At 39.2% G+C, this 17,756-nt stretch overlaps 2 protein-coding genes across 2 annotated transcripts; one reads left to right on the forward strand and one right to left on the reverse strand.

Moving 5' to 3' along the window:
- Window positions 1–341: 341 nt before the first annotated feature.
- LOC139935257 (uncharacterized) lies at window positions 342–10,471 on the reverse strand. The gene is made up of 5 exons (XM_071929766.1): window positions 10,386–10,471; window positions 8,891–9,106; window positions 7,386–7,529; window positions 6,567–6,778; window positions 342–5,650 (listed from the first exon to the last, which is right to left on the reverse strand). The coding sequence occupies exons 2-5, from the start codon at window positions 9,041–9,043 to the stop codon at window positions 3,667–3,669; spliced, it is 2,493 nt and encodes an 830-aa protein (XP_071785867.1). The 5' UTR covers window positions 9,044–9,106; window positions 10,386–10,471; the 3' UTR covers window positions 342–3,666.
- Window positions 10,472–10,574: 103 nt separating this feature from the next.
- LOC139935249 (transmembrane protein 143-like) lies at window positions 10,575–17,756 on the forward strand. The gene is made up of 5 exons (XM_071929760.1): window positions 10,575–10,913; window positions 11,267–11,581; window positions 12,685–12,879; window positions 13,355–14,006; window positions 15,021–17,756. The coding sequence occupies exons 1-5, from the start codon at window positions 10,593–10,595 to the stop codon at window positions 15,335–15,337; spliced, it is 1,800 nt and encodes a 599-aa protein (XP_071785861.1). The 5' UTR covers window positions 10,575–10,592; the 3' UTR covers window positions 15,338–17,756.

Genomic DNA, 17,756 nt, shown 5'->3' on the forward strand with positions numbered 1-17,756 from the left:
AAAACAGGATTACCATATTTTCACGTGATTTTCAGGATAAGCAAACAAACAGTAACAAGCATTATGCAACAAATAGAAATTATGTTGTATCCTGTTTTTATCCAAAGAAATTTCATGCTAAGCAAATTAATGTGCTCAGCAGCTCTATGAAATTGGGCCTTGGTCCAAGTATATGACATCATTTGGTTGAATTGGTAGGGCGCCTGTTGACCCCCCACTCCGCGTACAAATCTAGTGATTATGACATCAATGCATGTTTAAAAAAAAAAAACAGAAATCCAATCAATTATACTGCACCCAACATCAATTTTGTAAAAAGAAATCATTTAATTCTATTGCATTGTTTTTAAGCTGAAAAAACACTATCACATTTTCAAAACTTTACCCGAATTAAAGCAGAATGCAATGTACAATTTAAGATGCTATATTTCAGAATAGTAAAAGTTGGCAATATAGTCAGAACCAAACGAAACCTTACCATAGAATTAGCAGCCCTTTTCCCACAAACTATTTATCTTTCTATTAAACAAAGGCAGTTACATCAAACCCTTTTATAGAAGAGATTGCAAAATCATTGGGCGTGAATTCTATTCAATATCAATTCTTTTTGCAATTGATTTGATTTGGGGTTAGCATAGTTATGTCCCGAAAAGATCTAAAATAAATACAAAATAAATACGAAAACTACAAATGCTGTAAATTACTATTATCTACTGCATGGGATAAACAAATTAGTTACTACTACATTTATAGAAATAATGTAGTTTCAACAGTAGCTCTGCTTAAAAGTTTTAGGGAAAACTGAAAAAAACATTTAAAACCAATCAAATAAAAGTTGAAATTGGCAAGTAGTTGACAGCCACTTCAAGTACTTTATACTAATGTGCCATGGCTTCTACTGCAGTCCCCATTAATTGTAAATAAAATGCCATTGCTACCAACCAGGGCCCGATTTCATTAGAGCTGCTTAAGCAAAACATTCGCTTAAGCACAAAAAAAGCTTGCTTGTTTTACACATGTTACTGGCAAAAATGTCATGCCACATACATTGCTTGTGACTGGTATTTGGCTGTTGTTAACTTAGCATAACAATTGAGTGGAGTCTTAGCTGGTAATCTGATTTTACTAAGCAAAGATTTTTTTGTTAAGCACAATTTTGTGCTTAAGCAGCTCTATGAAATTGGGCCCTGGGCTAAATACAGCTAAATACCAGTCACAAGCAATGTATGTGGCATGACATTTTTGCCAGTAACATGTGTAAAACAAGCAAGCTATTTTCATGCTTCAGCAAATTTTTTGCTTAAGCAGCTCTATGAAATTGGCCCCAGGTCACAATTAATAATGATAATAACAGTAACTCATATTTGCTACTATTTATCTATGGGCATCTCAAAGCGCTCACTATTTTTTGGGGACAAGATTAGGCCTACAGAGCTATTTTAAATTATGGCACCCTGGTCCCTTGTAACTATTTACTGTACCACTTAAACAAAAAAGACACACATTTGATATCAGCTGGACCCAATTTCACAGTGCTGCTAAGTACTAAAATTTGCTGAGCATGAAATTTATTCCTTGATAAAAAAGGATTACCAACCAATCGTCTATTTGTTGCATATTGCTTGTTACTTTATTCAGTTGTTGTTTGCTTATCCTGAAAATCATGTGGAAATTTGGTTGGTAATCATGTTCTTATCAAGGAAGAAATTTCATGCTTAGCAAATTGTTGTGCTTAGCAGCTCTATGAAATTGGGCCCTGATCAGCTGATGATTTGGTTTTGTGACTTACAACAAACTTGTTGTACACTTTCAACACAATGAGATCATCTCATTTTAGACATGTGTACATCTAAAGTCATAATATAAGCATCACAGCTACATTTTACATAGTAATATTATTCTTTGAAAACTTTTTTTTGAAAGACAAATAAGGTGTACAAAATTGAAAAACAAAAATAAATAATTAATACCACTTCCAACCACAACGCTTATCAACATAAACTTTTGCCATAAAATACATAGTACACTATAGAAAATATAAAAATATAACATTTCATGTCTTGAAAGTACTGTTTAAATATAATACATTCAATACGTCCCTTTTGGCAGCAACATTTTGTAAACGCTTTCGTCTACATTCTATTACCCCAGTTAGTTTAGGTTAAACGGTGGTCACATGACCACTTAAAGGCACCGGACACTTTTAGTAATCACTCAAAATAGTTGTTAGCATAAAAACTTATCTGGTAACAAGCAATGGAGAGCTGTTGATGGTATAAAACATTGTGAGAAACGGCTCTCTCTGAAGTAACGTAGTTTTCAAGAGAAATAAGTAATTTTCCACTAAAGTATTTGAATTTGATATTGTGACAAGGGTGTTTTTTCTTTCATTATTATCTTGCAACTTCGAGGACCAATTGAGTTCAAATTTTCACAGGTTTGTTTTTTGTTATCATGTTTAGATACACCAAGCGAGGAGACTGGTCTTTGACAATTACCAATAGTGTCCACTGTCTAGTGTCTTTAAGACTGGTTTTAAGCAGGTGATAAAGACATGACTGAAACTGTGAATGCGCATTCGTGCTCTAAAATATACACGCATTGGCACTCTAGCTTGAACAAGCACAAATTTGTGTAATGCAATCAATACATAAAGTTACACAATGCAAAATCAACAAGCACGCAGCATACCCACAACTGCGTCTCAGACAACTGAGCCGGAGAACATAAAAGGAATTGAAAACTTAAATCTACAAAACATAAACGTTTTACAGATTTTCCTAAATTGTAACGCTTTTTAATAAAAAAGGGCTTATATCGGCCATTGATAATCTTGCAGAGTCGGTCCATCACATGTCCACGACCCTGCCGGTTTGAAAGGCCTGTTTAAGATCTACTCAGCGCCTTTTATTTTAGCAAGGCACTACTCATAAAGTATAAATCATTTGGTATTTCAGCTGGTATCGGTAAAGCAATTTTGTAGGCCAAATGGTCTCTGCGACTGCCCCAAACCCGAGTTCTGGTTTGAAAGTCATCAGGGTGTGGGTTCAAATCACAATCATGACACCAGTATCCTTGAGCAAGTATCCTTAACTACAATTGTGTATGTGACCATAAGATTTTGTTTCTTACTTTGTTGAGATATGTTTCAATATTTTTGTAAATGTGTATATCTTTAGCTTTGTGAATTTTAATAGTGTCAGCCTTTTAGTTTTTTTTATAATTCAAATAAATAAATCATACTATGCTTATTCTACATGTATACATACTAGCAAAAGCTACTTTGGCAGGCTTTTCATGATAATTAAAGACAAACTAAGCATTTATTGCTTCAAGAGAAACATGTTCTTGAATACAGAGGGGTGCAATTAGACCTGCAGCCGATTTCACGAAACTCTAAGATTAATCCTAACTCGAGTTAGGACGAGTAACTCGTCCTAACTTAGGATGGGTTCAATGCTTCCTACGTATTTGGATACGGGACTCAACTCGTCCTAAGATTAATCCTAAGTTAGAAAGAGTTTGGTGAAATCAACGGCAGGCACAACAAACTTTACAGGTATCCACAGAAAAACTCTGGCCCAATGTGGTTGTTATGCATGTACTGGAGAATAAAAATATGAAATAATGGCTGGAAATCCCCTTGCCATTTCCACAACCTTCGCCTTACCCTGTTTGAGTGTGGTTGTCAGTAAATGCCACTGAGCACATATCATACAGTCGTTCCATACGATCCGTTTCAGTTTGCACATCCCTGGCCGCAGTGTCTCCTCCCGCAGGCTTCCAATTGCTAGTCTGGGTCTGTACCTGTGTAGTATTTGCATTGGTCAATTGATTGACAGGATCACTGACCAGCTGAGAGTCGGTCTGCACAGATATTGAATGGAAATCAAATGCCCCAATATCAAAGTCAGTCATAGTTTGGGTCTGCATGCTGGAGAGGCTGTATTCGAGAAACGGATCTGTCTGAGTTTGCAAGGAGGAGTTCTGTAGACCTCGCTGTGCTGTCTGTGTGTACATGTCCAGAAGAAGGAAGTCGCTGTTACTGATGTTGAGGTTTGGGAGTGATGTCTGGGTTTCTTGGTGATCTGTTTGAGGGATATGTGACAGGGTCTGTGTCTGCTGGCAGCAGGATTCCAAATCATCATTAAAAGTTCTGGCGGGACTTGTCTGACTCTGTGATTCATTGAGTAGAAGAGCGTCCAAGCAGGCGCTGTAGAAGTTTGTCTGCGTCTCCATTGTACTCTGGGGGATATTGCCATTATCAGAGACCTGAGGCTGGGGCATTATCGTTTGAATGCTGGTCTCTGTTAGATTGGAGCTTGCAGGATGACGATAGGTCTGTGTTGATGTGCTCAGGGTAGATGCTGATGCCTCAAGAGCTGAGTGGCTAAGTACTGTTTGAGTTTCAGAGTTGTTTAGATTCAGGAAATCGAGAAGGCTGAGATCAGTCTGTGTGGGAACACCGGCCTTGTGTGTGAAAGTACCTTGGTCATTCACCAAGGAGGAGAGCCAGCTTTCTGTTTGAACATCAGAGGTGGTTGTGGTGTTGGTGCTGAATTGGGTTTGTGTTTGCATCGTGTATTGAGGAACCTGAAGCGGCTCCAGACCTGCGATGCTCACACTGCTTGGAAGAGAACAAGAAGCTTCCACATGGAGTGGCTGGTTTGTTTGAGTTTGCCTCGTGAAGGCTGGAATGCCTTGGTGTAACTGCTGTGATGGATTCCCTTGATACGGCTGCTGCAACTCAGGAAACTGCAGTTGTTGTTGTTGTTGTTGACTTTGTGGTTGTGGTTGTTGATGTTGTTGTTGATGTTGTTGTTGTTGTTGTGGTGGTGGTGGTTGTTGTAAATGTTGCTGTTGATGAAATTGTTGATGTCGTGGTTGTTGCAAATGTTGCTGTTGTTGAAATTGTTGTTTTTGTTGTTGTTGGTGTTGTTGCTGCTGCTGCTGCAGCTGTTGATGTTGCTGTTGGCTTGGATGATTATGTGTCTCTATATTTGCCGACAGGAGAGCTTCACACATGATGACATCACCCAGTGTTTGTGTATGTGCTGTACTCAGCTTCACAACGGTCTGCGTCTCACAGTTGGCCAAACTGTTCAGCTGTGTGTTCATTCCTAAATCTCTAAAAATCCTTGTGCCGTTTCTCTTTCCCCTTGGATGCGAAGCTGAATGAATGCTTCCTTGTGGAACACTCACCCCTTTATTGAGTGAAGCTACGCTCCCTTTGAATCCACATGTCTGCGTTGAGAGTGTTTTCTTCAGCTTCTTGGCGGGAGGGCTGGGAGCTATTGAGAGCGGGACGCTTGTAACTAACCCCTTGTTGATGGTCACAATCTGTGTGGTGTGTGGATGTAACGCAGCGGCTCTGTGGACACTGAGTATGGATGGTTTGGGCAGCAGAAAGCGCTCCGTCTTCGAGTGCTTCTTTGTCGGTGACTTCTTAAGAGGAGTCTTAATCCCTGTTGAGGAGGAAGTTTCAATAGTCTGTAGTGGTTCTGGGGTTGTAATGAGGCGTGGTAGACTACCTGCAGGGATAGGGATTGTTATTATCTTCCGAAGAGTCGGAATAGTTTCTGCAGATGAAGACGAGGGAGTATTTTCTAGTGTTTCTCTTTTGTTGCCACGTTGTTGGGATGATGCTGCCCTAAGAAGACAAAATAGACAAGAAATGTTTTTAGAATCCGATTGCTTAAAAACCAGATGTAAAAAGGGTGTGTTACCATGCAATATAAAGATTGTCTCTAAGAGCTATGGCAATTAACTGCTACTAAGAACACTCTGTGCCCAAGTTCAGAGCTAAGGCTGTGGAGAGTGAGGTTGCCCCAGCTGCAAACTGCCCAAAATACTCTGGTTACAACTTACATTTGAAACTCATTACAGGACCGTATTGTGAATAAATAGCAAACTTGCGGGTACAACCACGTGTTAACCATGTATAAACCTTGTGTTTATTACACATGGTTATCCCTGCAAGTTTAGTATTTATTTATAACATCTTCCTATTCCTCCACAACATGCAAAGCTTCAAACAATACTTAGGACTACATTGGTCGCACGCACATAGTGTTTGCTACTTGAAACAACGCCTAACTTACCAACAGGATCTCACTCCACCCTTCCTTGTTCATTGAATAGATGGATTGCACGTAGCATCATCGACTGCCATATTTGATGATAAACAATGGACAAGTGCATATTTGTACGCGCTGCGCAAAACTCTCAGCCAATGATAGCCTTTTATGCCTGCACGTTTCATCAAAGATGGTGGTCAATGACATCATATGCAATCCATCTATATTGTACAAAGATGGCAATCTTGTGAATTAGAGCCATGTCACACGAGGCAATTTACAGGCAACAAGTTCCAGGCAATCTCCAAGAAGAAAGGGCATTCCAACTTGAATGTTAAAATTTGTCTTTTGTTGATCATAAGACATGGTTGACAATCAACTCGTGTGCTACCAACGTGGTCCTGTAGCATGCGCTGCAGTTGATTGCCCCCAAGTTGGCTGTAAAAGTTGCCTTGTGTGACAAGGCCCTAAGGCCGACATGAAACTTACCCTGCAGTCTTTTCAGTTACCGGCAATCTGTGTTGTTTCCTCTTAGCGTGCATACACAGAGCCTGTCTGGTTGTGAAGGGAACATTGCAGTCTAAGCATGTGTACACTATGCCACACTTCTTCTCATGTTTAAGACGTTGGATCTCGAAGGCAAACGGGAAGTCGCACTTGCTGCACAAGTAGTGCCTCTCTCCATGAACTTGCTGATAATGCTGTCAGTAGATTGTATATAAGAAGAATTGTTAGGACATCTGTGGAACAACTTGGTAATGTTTGCAATTTGCATTTCTAGACCTTTATCTTATTGTCTCCATCTTAGTCGTAACTTAGATATATGTTCCTTGTATCGAACAGCAGTAATGAATGCTAATAATCATTTTGCAAATAGGGACCAGACTATTTTGTGTATGTTGAGATACAGCAAGTGAGAAGACTGGTCTTCGACAATTACCAATAGTGTCAGTTGACCCTAGTAGGCAATGATTGTGTATTGGCATGGCCGATTTGAATAAGAAGCTCTATTTCTAACCGTCACTAACGCTACCGTGTACAAACAACTTTTGTTTAGTTTTTAGGTGTTTTTTTTTCCGACCTCAACTGACAAACCCTTTTTCCTTGACAAGATGCAAAGTTTACACTCGTCTAAGTGGGCCATACCTTAACAGGTCTTAACTTTTAAATAACTGCTCTCCATTGCTCATTACCAAGTAAGGTACTATGCTAATATATGTTTTGAGTAAATACCAATAGTGTCCACAAAGGGAAAGGGTTACTTGGAATATGTAGGGAGGAGGTCAATTAAATATCTGCTACTTATACCTGTTTTAGTGACCACAACTTTGTGAATGGATTGCTCCCATTTCTGTTACGATTGCAATCCTTAACAGGGCAAAAGAAGTGCTTTTTGACGGCTACAGTCTTGGATTGGGGATGATTGGAGAACATGTTCTTGTCTGAGTTGTCCTGTGAAACAAAAATAAGGGGGAAAACACATTGGGTGAGCATCTTAACCTCCGATTTGTTATCCTTGAAGAAGTTGGAATTCCAACCTTAGAATGTTGCTGTTGGTCTGCAAACACACATATAATCAGTCGTTTTAATCAACTCTAAAATTGCATTATCATTTGTTAAGATCCACAGTTTGGTAATAACGCAGACATAACAATTAAAATTTCCAAAAATTAACAAGAAGAATCACAAGATCAAAGTCACAGCTGGATTGAAAAAACTGAACTCTTTCAGATGATGCCAAATAGATCCATCAGGGCCCAATTTCATATAGCTGCTAAGCACAAAAATGTGCTCAGCATGACATTTCTTCCTTGATAAAAACAGGATTACCAACCAAATTTCCATTTGTTGCACGTTTCTTGTTACTGGTATTCAGCTGTTGTTTGCTCATCCTGAAAACCATGTGGAAATTTGGCTGGTAATCCTGTTTTTATCGAGGCAGAAATTTCATGCTTGAAGTAAATTTGTGTGCTTAGCAGCTCTATGAAATTGGGTCCAGGTCAGTCAACATCAGGTGTAATTAATGCAAAATGAAGGAGCTGGTGGTGTGTGCAAACTGTTAGGCACTCACTGCATTTATAGTTTATGACAACCAACCAAAGAATACATTGTGTAGTGTCTGACAACCTTTGACATAATATTTACACTAAACACTTAAAAAATTGTGTGAAAATAGGTAGTATTTGAAACTTTGGATCTCCAACATGTAAGTAAAGTTTGAAAACTTGCAGTTTGCTTTCTTCTGAAGATAAAATGAGCGAGCTGATCAAAAACATTGCATTGATGTTACTCTGTTTTTGTAGATGTGTGTTTAGCAGTGTTTACTCAGTATTTTCTGTGAAAAAATTCACAAGCAAATCACTTGGGTGGGGGGTTCAAACCCACGACCTTTTCCTTGCTTGACCAAATGAGTTACTACCATACCAACAAGCTAGCCATGGCCAAATTTCATAGAGCTGCTAAGCACACAAATTTTCTAAGCTTGAAATTTTTTTCTTGATAAAAACAGGATTTCCACGTGATTTTCAGGTAAGCAAACAACCCAGGAACAAGCAATATGCAACAAATGGTAATTTGGTTGGTAATACTGTTTTTATCAAGGAAGAAGTTTTATGCTAAGCAATTATTTGTGCTTAGCAGCTATATGAAATTGGGCCCAGATGGCTAGAGGCAGTTTGAATCCTTTTTTCATAGACATTAATTTTTGCATTGAGGATAAAGAATATAATTTTGTTTTTTTACTGTGATTTAAGTAGAAAGCAAACAATCAACAAACTTTGAAAAGAGTAACTGTGGGAAAAGGACACACGTACCTGGTATATTCCATGGCGCTTGATGACGTGCATTTTACGAGCTGCTGTTGTCGCCAGTAATTTGTCGCAGCCTTCCACTGTACAGGGAACATTTCGTTGTGGTAGCTCCATCAGCTCGGCCACAGTGGGGCAGATCACTTCAACGTCAGACATGACAAGGCAGGAGTCCACTTCCAACTATCTTATTATGCTTCACATCGAAAGTATCTTCATACACTACAAAATGAAAACATTTAAGTTTGTGTTTGATAGTTTTTTCTGAATCTCCCTAAATTTATGTGAAAACTAAGTGGGGAATCTGAACTCCTTATTAGAACTATCTATGAGGTTTGTTATGCTACCGTCTCGACGAAACAAATCATAGAGTAAGGAGCCCACCCACGCCCTTCCCCCCTTAGCTTCTCCCTGGAGCAGTGGTGCCCTGGAGCCACTGTTAATAAGAACAAACTAACATTGCTTATTTTCAGGAAGGGAAATGTCAAATTAAATTTACAATAAAGCGTATAAATAAACAGTAATAATTGAATCAACAAGCTGATGTTTAAATTTTAATATTAATAATAATATTGATATGAGGGTTAAAAAATAAAAATCTCCAAAAATACTAGAAAATGATATAAGGCACATGGCTTCTTTAAGCCTCGGTATTTTTTTTCCAGAATGCTCAGCAAAACATTCAGTCACATGATTTTGATCATCATGAATTGTGAATTGAAATAGTGTTTGATGAAACTTTTTCGGTGGGCAAATATTTTTATATGGCCTCAACATTATGACATGTTTTTGAACCTTGTAGAAATGCCTAAAATACCAAACTTTTGTGCAAATGACCAGTGGAGCCTTACGTGTTTCTAAGTTTTGGTCAAGGTAGAGGAGACTCTTTGCTTGGCAAATAAAACCACACAATTTTTATCTAGGGACTGTTTACATCGCGCACAGAGAGGTAAAAGATTTGCCACGATTTTAGGGACACCTCGAAAACAGGACCTACGATATATCATAATATGTGACAGATGGAAAAATAGAAAAGTAGGCCCACAGCAGTGTACTATAGCGACCAATGTAGGTGTCTCAATTTCAGTGTCACATACTCAGTAGAACTGTAGAGCAAGTGTCAGATCATATTAATTATAAATATCATGATCTTGTCTGCACAAATCCCCTCAGCAGTGCAGCTGTTGACAAGCAAATAATCTAGCTCATGAGTCTATCGTCAGTATATCACTCAGCTACTGCTTAATGAGTTATTACCAACAACAAACATGGTAATTTGTAACAAATTCAGAACAAAAATCAGTGAAGCCTACCAGTTTAGTACTGTGCTTCATAAGAAAAGCAACAAGTGCAACTCCCATGGGTGTCATATTGGTCTTCAGTCATTGCTCTCGGCCCAACCAAGTCAAATACAAAGTTTTTAAAATAATAATAATCCATATTTACCTATCCATTAAAAAACAAACATAACCAATAACCATTTGACCTACCACTAACTCACCATTTAAAATATCCGGAAGTTCAATTCGCTTTGGTCCGCAAAACAAGAGTCGGATCATATCAAAGAAACGTCAAGACAGAAAAAGGTCCGACCTTCCAATATTTTCATTTAGCTTTAGCTTTACATTAAGTCAATAGAGGGCGTATCACAACTGACCGAAAAAAGACTTTCCACGAAACTTCCGCGGAGGGGGGCGGGGACTGGGTCATGTTCGGAACCTCCCGGCCCCTCTCTTGCCCTCACCCCAGATTTAAAAAAAAATGTACAAATGAATGGCTCGACACATCAAATAGAAATGCCTTTGCCCTAGTTATACCCCCAAATGAAAATGTCTGGTACAGAATTCCGCCACACCCGTTCCCCGTTAAACAAAAATTATTAGGTCAACGAACAGCGCCCTCCATAGTTTTGTCGTTCTCCAAACTGAAGATGGCGACTTCCTACTGCAAGATTGCAAGGAGTGTCTCTAATTTAAGGGGACACATCTTTGCAGTTAAAAGTAGAGCTCAATTAACTCAACGCGAATCGGTGAGATGTTTAATTAACTTTCAAGAAACTGACTGCAAAAAATATATTGGTCTTTTGACTTTGGGGATTTTCTTACTTTGATTTTTGCTACTCCCCCCCCCCAAAAAAAAAACCCACACAAAAACAACATGCCCCCGTAAACTCGACATCGGTTTCACATTGTCATTGATTGACAGTTGGAAACAACAAACCATTTAACAAATTTGTCACACTCTACTCACAATCAAAGTGTGATGTGGTGATGTGATCAAATATAAAAAATAAACAAAATAATAATAAACAAGATATAAAAGCATACAAATTTAGTTTGATGAGATGGGACAGTATTAACAAATTTATTTACATGTTCCTAGAAATGGATTACTACAAGGACTTTACCGACAAGCAGCCAGCTTGTCCAATTACGACTCAGCTCATCAACAACCAGCCAATCAGCTCCCAGCACTGTAAAGGAGACAGCAGAGACCCAACCTGTTCTGGCATTGCCATCAGAAGAGCATGGATTTCGAGAGCAGTTTATCCCCATCTCGCGGCGATCATTGGTTCGTCTCTTGATGCAGGAAGAGGGACTACTGAAGGAAGATGAGTTGAAGATATTTGAGGAGCTAGCCGTATCCCTGGACAGTGCAATCATCAATCAATACTACGGAGTGCTCGCAGAACTCAAGGTATTCTGAAAGGAACACGTTGCCTTGGATCGGACGAGTTGGCCTAAAAAAGCGTTTGAAACCATTTGTTATGAAATGCATATGGTTAGAAAGATGTTTTAAAAGTAGAACATAATGATCCACACAAGTATCACTCGAAATTGCACGGTTTTCATTTTACGTCGCGAACTAAAATGGTCGGCCATTTATGGCAGTCAAAAATTTGACTCCCATAATGGCCAAGCCTGTTAGTCGACGAGGTAAAAAGAAAACCGTGCAATTTCGAGGCATATTTGTGTAGATCATTGTATTCTACTTTTACAACATCTTTCTAACCATATCGATTTTATAACAAACGGTTAAAGAACGCTTTTCAAAGACCAACTCGACCGATCCAAGGCAACCTGTTCCTTTTAGTTTGATGAAGTAATTTTATACCTTTCACTTCAATGACATAAAACAGTTCAAATCGATTCCCATTGTCTGAGCCCAAAAGGAATGAGATTTCAGACCTTTTTCATCTGCCTGCTGTTTACTTCAATACTGTTCTTAGAAGCTCCTTGCAATTTGTTTCTCAATTGATTTTTTTTTTAACTGATGTCATTTCAATATTCTAAAATTGTGATTCTAGTTTGGGGGTTTTTCTCTGCAAGGACTCTCACCCCAACTGACCCAATGACTATTTCTTACTTCGTGCTTGCGAACCAATGAGCATGCCTTAGAATGCGAGACCAGATTTACTAAGTTTAGCAGCGTTTACGTTGAACATGATAGCCCCTTACCCTACCTCAACAAGTTTTTGCTATTTGATTGTTCTCCAATTCTGGTGTTTAATTGTAGATGTTCTTCGTCCATTGCTTTTTATAATAACTTTTTTTGTGGTTAACGTTTTTGACGATTGTAAATTATGTCACAATTCAGCTGTTTTCTGCTACGACATTTTGAAATAAATCGACCATAGACTATGAAATTGTAGACTTGTGTACAACTTCAGAAGCATTTACTTGCATATTTTCCAAAGTTTTTCAAATATTGGAGCACATAGATCATTTCTTACATAAACTAATGCAATAAATCAATAATTTTAGGATGTATTAGTTTATTCTTTGCTTTGATTTCCATAGCAACTCTTTGAGCCAGTCAACCCGGACAAAGACACAATGATGACAAAACTCTGGCGAAACAAAGACAGATTAGACAGTGAATTCTGGCTGCTGAGGAAGCTGAGTATAATCATGGCTAAGGCAAACTTCCATGAACTACCCAAAGGTGTCATTGAGAAAGCGCTGGCTGAACATGTGACCGGTGAAGGTGTTAGTGTGAGTATATATAATCAGTATTCATAAATACCTCAGACAGTTTCGCTATTCCTATTGGTGGAGAGCGCGTCACATGAGTGTGTATAAACCTTTGTTTATGACCAGTAAAAAGTGTTGAAACATGGGCGTGACACGCGAGCTTGCACCTGTTCATTTAAGACAGTTTCCTATTGGTCGAGAGCAACGGCCGAGACAGTTGAGCCACATCAACTGGCCCCATAATATCAACAGTTTGGAAACTTGGTATTATGCCTACCTGAAACTTTTACTTCAGCAATAATGGCCTAATAATGAATCATTTTGTTGATCCGCTCACCCTTGGTGGACTATGCTTTCAACCATTGTTGCTCAGATTTTTTTTATTTTATTTTTTTCGAGGGGCAGGGTTTCTTCAAATTACCAATTACAAGTTTTAAAATATTTTCCATCCTTGACATACACACACCCATAAATTAAGCTATTTTTAATTTTGTAGGTGGCGGTGAATCCAAAGAAGTATGATATCTTAAGATTCTGGGCTCTAGGCAAGGAGCTACCCAAGGAGAAAGTTCCCTTCTACAAGCGTCTTACCTCCTCCTTCTTCTACCGTGCAACAAGACAACAACCTCCAGCCCCGATGGAGTACTACAGGAGGGTCGTCCTAGCAGTGCGTCCCAAAGGAGATAAGAAACTCATCTTAAAGATGTTCAAAGAGATCCCAACGGGGGCCCTCGAGCAGCTCTTACCAGACGGCAAGATTCAGATGACGAGGTGGGATCAAGGCGTCTTGGCGACTTTCATCACCATCGGGTCAATAAGTCTCCTCATAAAGGGAGTAACCTTCCTAGCGGACATCAATCTCGACTGGACACTAGTCACAGCATCGGTAACGGGTCTGATAGCACTCAGCGCCTGGAACAAATACAAGAATCGACGCACACGCTACATGATGCAGTTATCACGGACACTGTACTACAAGAATGTTGCCAACAATCGGGGTTTGCTGACCCTCTTGGTTGACAGAGCTCAGGAGGAGACATTCAAGGAGGCGTTACTTACTTATGCTTTTCTTCTTGCGGAGAGAGCACCTCCTACAACATCTTCAATTACTGAGGGGTCTGAAGGAAGTACTCTACCCATCTCACAAGGTATTGCAAAGCTGTAGCATATTTCAGTGTTTCTATATCTATCCTAGCCCTATATAGGACTCGTCCTCTCTACACAGATACAGAGTCCTATCTATTAAGGCCCGTTTCTGGGGCGAAAAATTTTCAAAGCTTCATAACTCAAATGTTGCCTGCAACAAGCCGTGGTCACCGTGTCTTGACTCACAGCGTAAACACGGAAACGCAACGCAAGATTTGCGCGTCTTGCGTACACACGGTAGACTGTGAGAGTACAAACAAAAATGGAAATTCCATAATGTTTGGAGCTGCATTATTTCATGAAAATGACGGATTTGTGAAGAATAGATGACGATCAAAACCCACCGCAGAAAAATGTATGCTGCCATGTAATGTGAATCTGTTGAAATTAGTGGCTTGTTGCAGGTAAGATTTGAGTTGTGAAGCTTTGAAAATTTTCCGCCCCAGAAATGTACCCCAATATCCAGGACGTAACTATAGTTGTTAGGACCCTAAGTTGTGATACACAAAGTGTGGGCCTTTGGACAATACTGTTTACCGAAAGTGTCCAACAGCTTTAAGCGGAATTCACAAGTTTCGTCTAATAGTTTTTTGTTAGTTTTTTTTATGAGAGATTGCCTAACATCATTTGGGCTATCGACCGAAATCAACTGACACCAAGAGCACATGCCACCTGCTCTTGGGGTAGAAACAGGGTTTCCCTCGTCACAGTGAGTGTGTATCCTCCACTAGGAGCCTGGCTGGTAGAGCAGAATGTACATGTGTACCACCTTCCAAACTTTTAACGAATCAATTTGAGTGCCTTGCTAATGTGTTAAGACCGGGTATCAAACTCACACTCTACTGCTGACAATAACAGAGCTTGGGTGCCTGGGTCCGGTGAACTAGATCCACCGGCCACTGCTTGTACATGCCACCTTTTTTTTTAAAGTAGTAAAGAGTAATTTGGCATATAATTCTAGTTTATGTTCGAAACACTGTACTAATCAGTCTATTACTTCCCTTTCCATGATCCAGGCGGTATTCCAGCCTCTCTCTTAGAGCGTAAGATTGAAGGCTGGGTGTACGAACGAAGCAAAGCAAATGTGGAGTTTGACATCACAGCCGGAGCCAGACTGCTCGAGTCATTCGGAGTCCTACAACGAGACGGGGAGGACAACCTGAGCGTGTTAAGCATCGACGCCGTACTCCGCTGTCTCCCACGCCAACCGGTGTCCATCGTCTCTAGAGAGGCAGAGCTAGACCTGGAGGAGGGGTACGACAGGGAGATGTTCGAGAACGAAGACGATTATAAGAAGGAAGAGAGGAGGAATAGTAAAAGAGGATGGCTGTGATGGATTAAGGAGTTATGGATTAAGGAGTTATGGAGGACATTTTAATTGATCAGTGGTCATCTTAATTTGTCAATATTAGGTCGAAGAGAGAGTTCTAGTACAGGGAGTACTTATTTTACAGTCATAGGGTCTGAGGCCGCATACGACTTTGAAAGATGTTGATATTTCTACAGTAGAATCAACAGAGAAAAACAAAAATTCGTTTTGGAAGTTCACTGAAAAACTTTACTACCAGCTTTTAAATTGATCAAACTGTCTGGTTGGGAGGAGGCGTTGCTACGTAACGAGTGTTAAAATAATAACGCTTATCGATACTAATGAACATAAAATTGATAAGTACTGATTTAAGGTAGGTAACCCCAACCCCACCCCCCATTTGTCGTACTCTTTCTATGACTGTGAAAATGTTGAACATTTTGGATTGCTCCTTAATGGATACAATCTGGAGTTGAGCCAGTGGAATTAAGGTTGGGTGGGGAGGTTTTATTGTACCTTCTGTCGATCGGAATTGTGAAGCCCTCTAGGGTCTGGGTGGAGGGGGCTTGAGTCGTATGCACTATCCACATGGACACCATTGATTGACAGTTGCTATTGTAGGCGCAGCTAATGGATCATGGGATCATGTAGCAGGGGATTAGACCGATCCATTAAGCTCCGCCCATTGCGTATTGACCAATCACAATGCAACGAAGGTCCGACAAATAAGGTCCAATATGCGTGCGCGTATTGGCGCGCGCAGCAGAGCTGTGCAGAAAGGCATTGGAGAGCCCCACGTGTTCTTGCTCACATGTGCGTCGTGGGCGGAGCCTACTGGATCGGTCTACTATGAGATAGGAAAAAGATAAAAAAGGGTGTAGCCATTTCTCTAACAAGGCATGACAACTATCTGTGATTACATAAGAACAGTTATTAAGTGATTTTTCCTGAAATATAGAGAGTTGAAAGAGTATGCAATCCCGAAAGAACTGGAGTTTTCTTTTCACAAAGAGTTAAAGAGTGGACATAACTAGTGATAATGGCTGAAGTGATGCTGAAAATAAGATTGCATGAAATTACAAGAGTTTACATAACACAATAAAGCATGGCAAACCTCACACATTGCTGTGGACATGTGACGTCAGTGAGAAGACTAAAATAGTCAAAAAGTAAACATCTTGTGTACCTGTAAGAGATTACTTTAGATGGATACCAACTGCAGGTTGCATGAGTCTAAAAGCTGCATTTTGTAAATACAGATGGATGAAATAGTTGGTTATAAATACTTCTGATTAAATTTGAGTTTGTATCTGAACTCCTTTTAGTGTGTTGTTTGTTCGTGAGCAATCTGCAGCATATAATATTGAAATGTTTGAGTTAAATACAAACTAGACGAGAAGGAGGCATTATGAACTTTGCATGAGGAAATTTGTAAAATTGGGTGATGCACAAGTTTATCACTAAAAAATTAGTTTGCCTACGGATGCCAAATTACTACAGTGCTTCATTAAAAAAGTTAATGAATACATTTGCCAAGTTCACTTAATGTGACCCGCTCTGTGAAAATGAGTCAGATGTAGGCAATTTCAGGAATTGAGTTAAATGCATGGCTGGAAAGAACACATCAGCAGCAGTAATTTGGTATGTGTCTAAGCTTTGGGGTGTATCGCGTTGCTGAGTTACTCTCGTTTGAAATTAGCCACTACACCATTATTTTTTTGAAAAATGAATCACAAGTAAAAAAAATGATATTTTAAACTACCATTGTGTGCAAAAGGATACAAATTAGACATAAGTATGATCACAAACTTGTTGTATTCATAGCTTTACTGCCTATAACCATGCAACTAAAGATCCTATAAAGAAAAAAAAAAGTGTTCTTTTTCTTTTTCTTTTTTTACATTTTCCACATTAAACTGTCCATAACTTAAAATTGCATTGGGCGACATGTGACTCATTTTCACAGAGTGGGTCACAAATAGTATAACAAGTGAATGAATGTTTATTGAATTGGAATAAGTTACAATGATAATCACTCTTCAGATTTTGGATGTTGTTTTCATCATTCGTTGAAGTGCAAGATATCCTTAGTTACAGCCGTAGCCATTCGCTGTAGCCCACCAATTCGGATACAGCCATTTCTTTCACAATTAGCTACCATTTTTGCAACTTTCTATGTTAAAAGCAGTGGACACTATTGGTAATTACTCAAAATAATTAATTATGTTGAGTAATTACCAATAGCTGAAATTGTGTGAAAAATAGTTGCATAAATAGACACTAAATACATCGTTGTTGAATAATTGTGAGAAGGTCAAATTATAGTGTGGAATTATACCATAGGGTATTGCGACCATTTCTTTCTTGTAAAATAGAATTATCATGTGCATGAACTGGACTGATAAATGATGTCAACTTTGTTTAAAACATGAAATTACTTCGT

This window comes from Asterias amurensis, chromosome 3 (genome assembly GCF_032118995.1).
Source record: "Asterias amurensis chromosome 3, ASM3211899v1".
In the NCBI taxonomy this organism is placed as follows: domain Eukaryota; kingdom Metazoa; phylum Echinodermata; class Asteroidea; order Forcipulatida; family Asteriidae; genus Asterias; species Asterias amurensis.

Coding starts and splice junctions, on each gene's coding strand:
- LOC139935257 (XM_071929766.1), bottom strand. CDS start 9,043: ATGTCTGACGTTGAAGTGATCTGCCCCACTGTGGCCGAGCTGATGGAG. Junction 6,779..7,385: donor AGTTGTGGTCACTAAAACAG/GTATAAGTAGCA, acceptor ATCTACTGACAG/CATTATCAGCAAGTTCATGG. Junction 5,651..6,566: donor GTAACTGAAAAGACTGCAGG/GTAAGTTTCATG, acceptor TTGTCTTCTTAG/GGCAGCATCATCCCAACAAC.
- LOC139935249 (XM_071929760.1), top strand. CDS start 10,593: ATGTTCGGAACCTCCCGGCCCCTCTCTTGCCCTCACCCCAGATTTAAA. Junction 10,914..11,266: donor AATTAACTCAACGCGAATCG/GTGAGATGTTTA, acceptor ACATGTTCCTAG/AAATGGATTACTACAAGGAC. Junction 11,582..12,684: donor GAGTGCTCGCAGAACTCAAG/GTATTCTGAAAG, acceptor TGATTTCCATAG/CAACTCTTTGAGCCAGTCAA.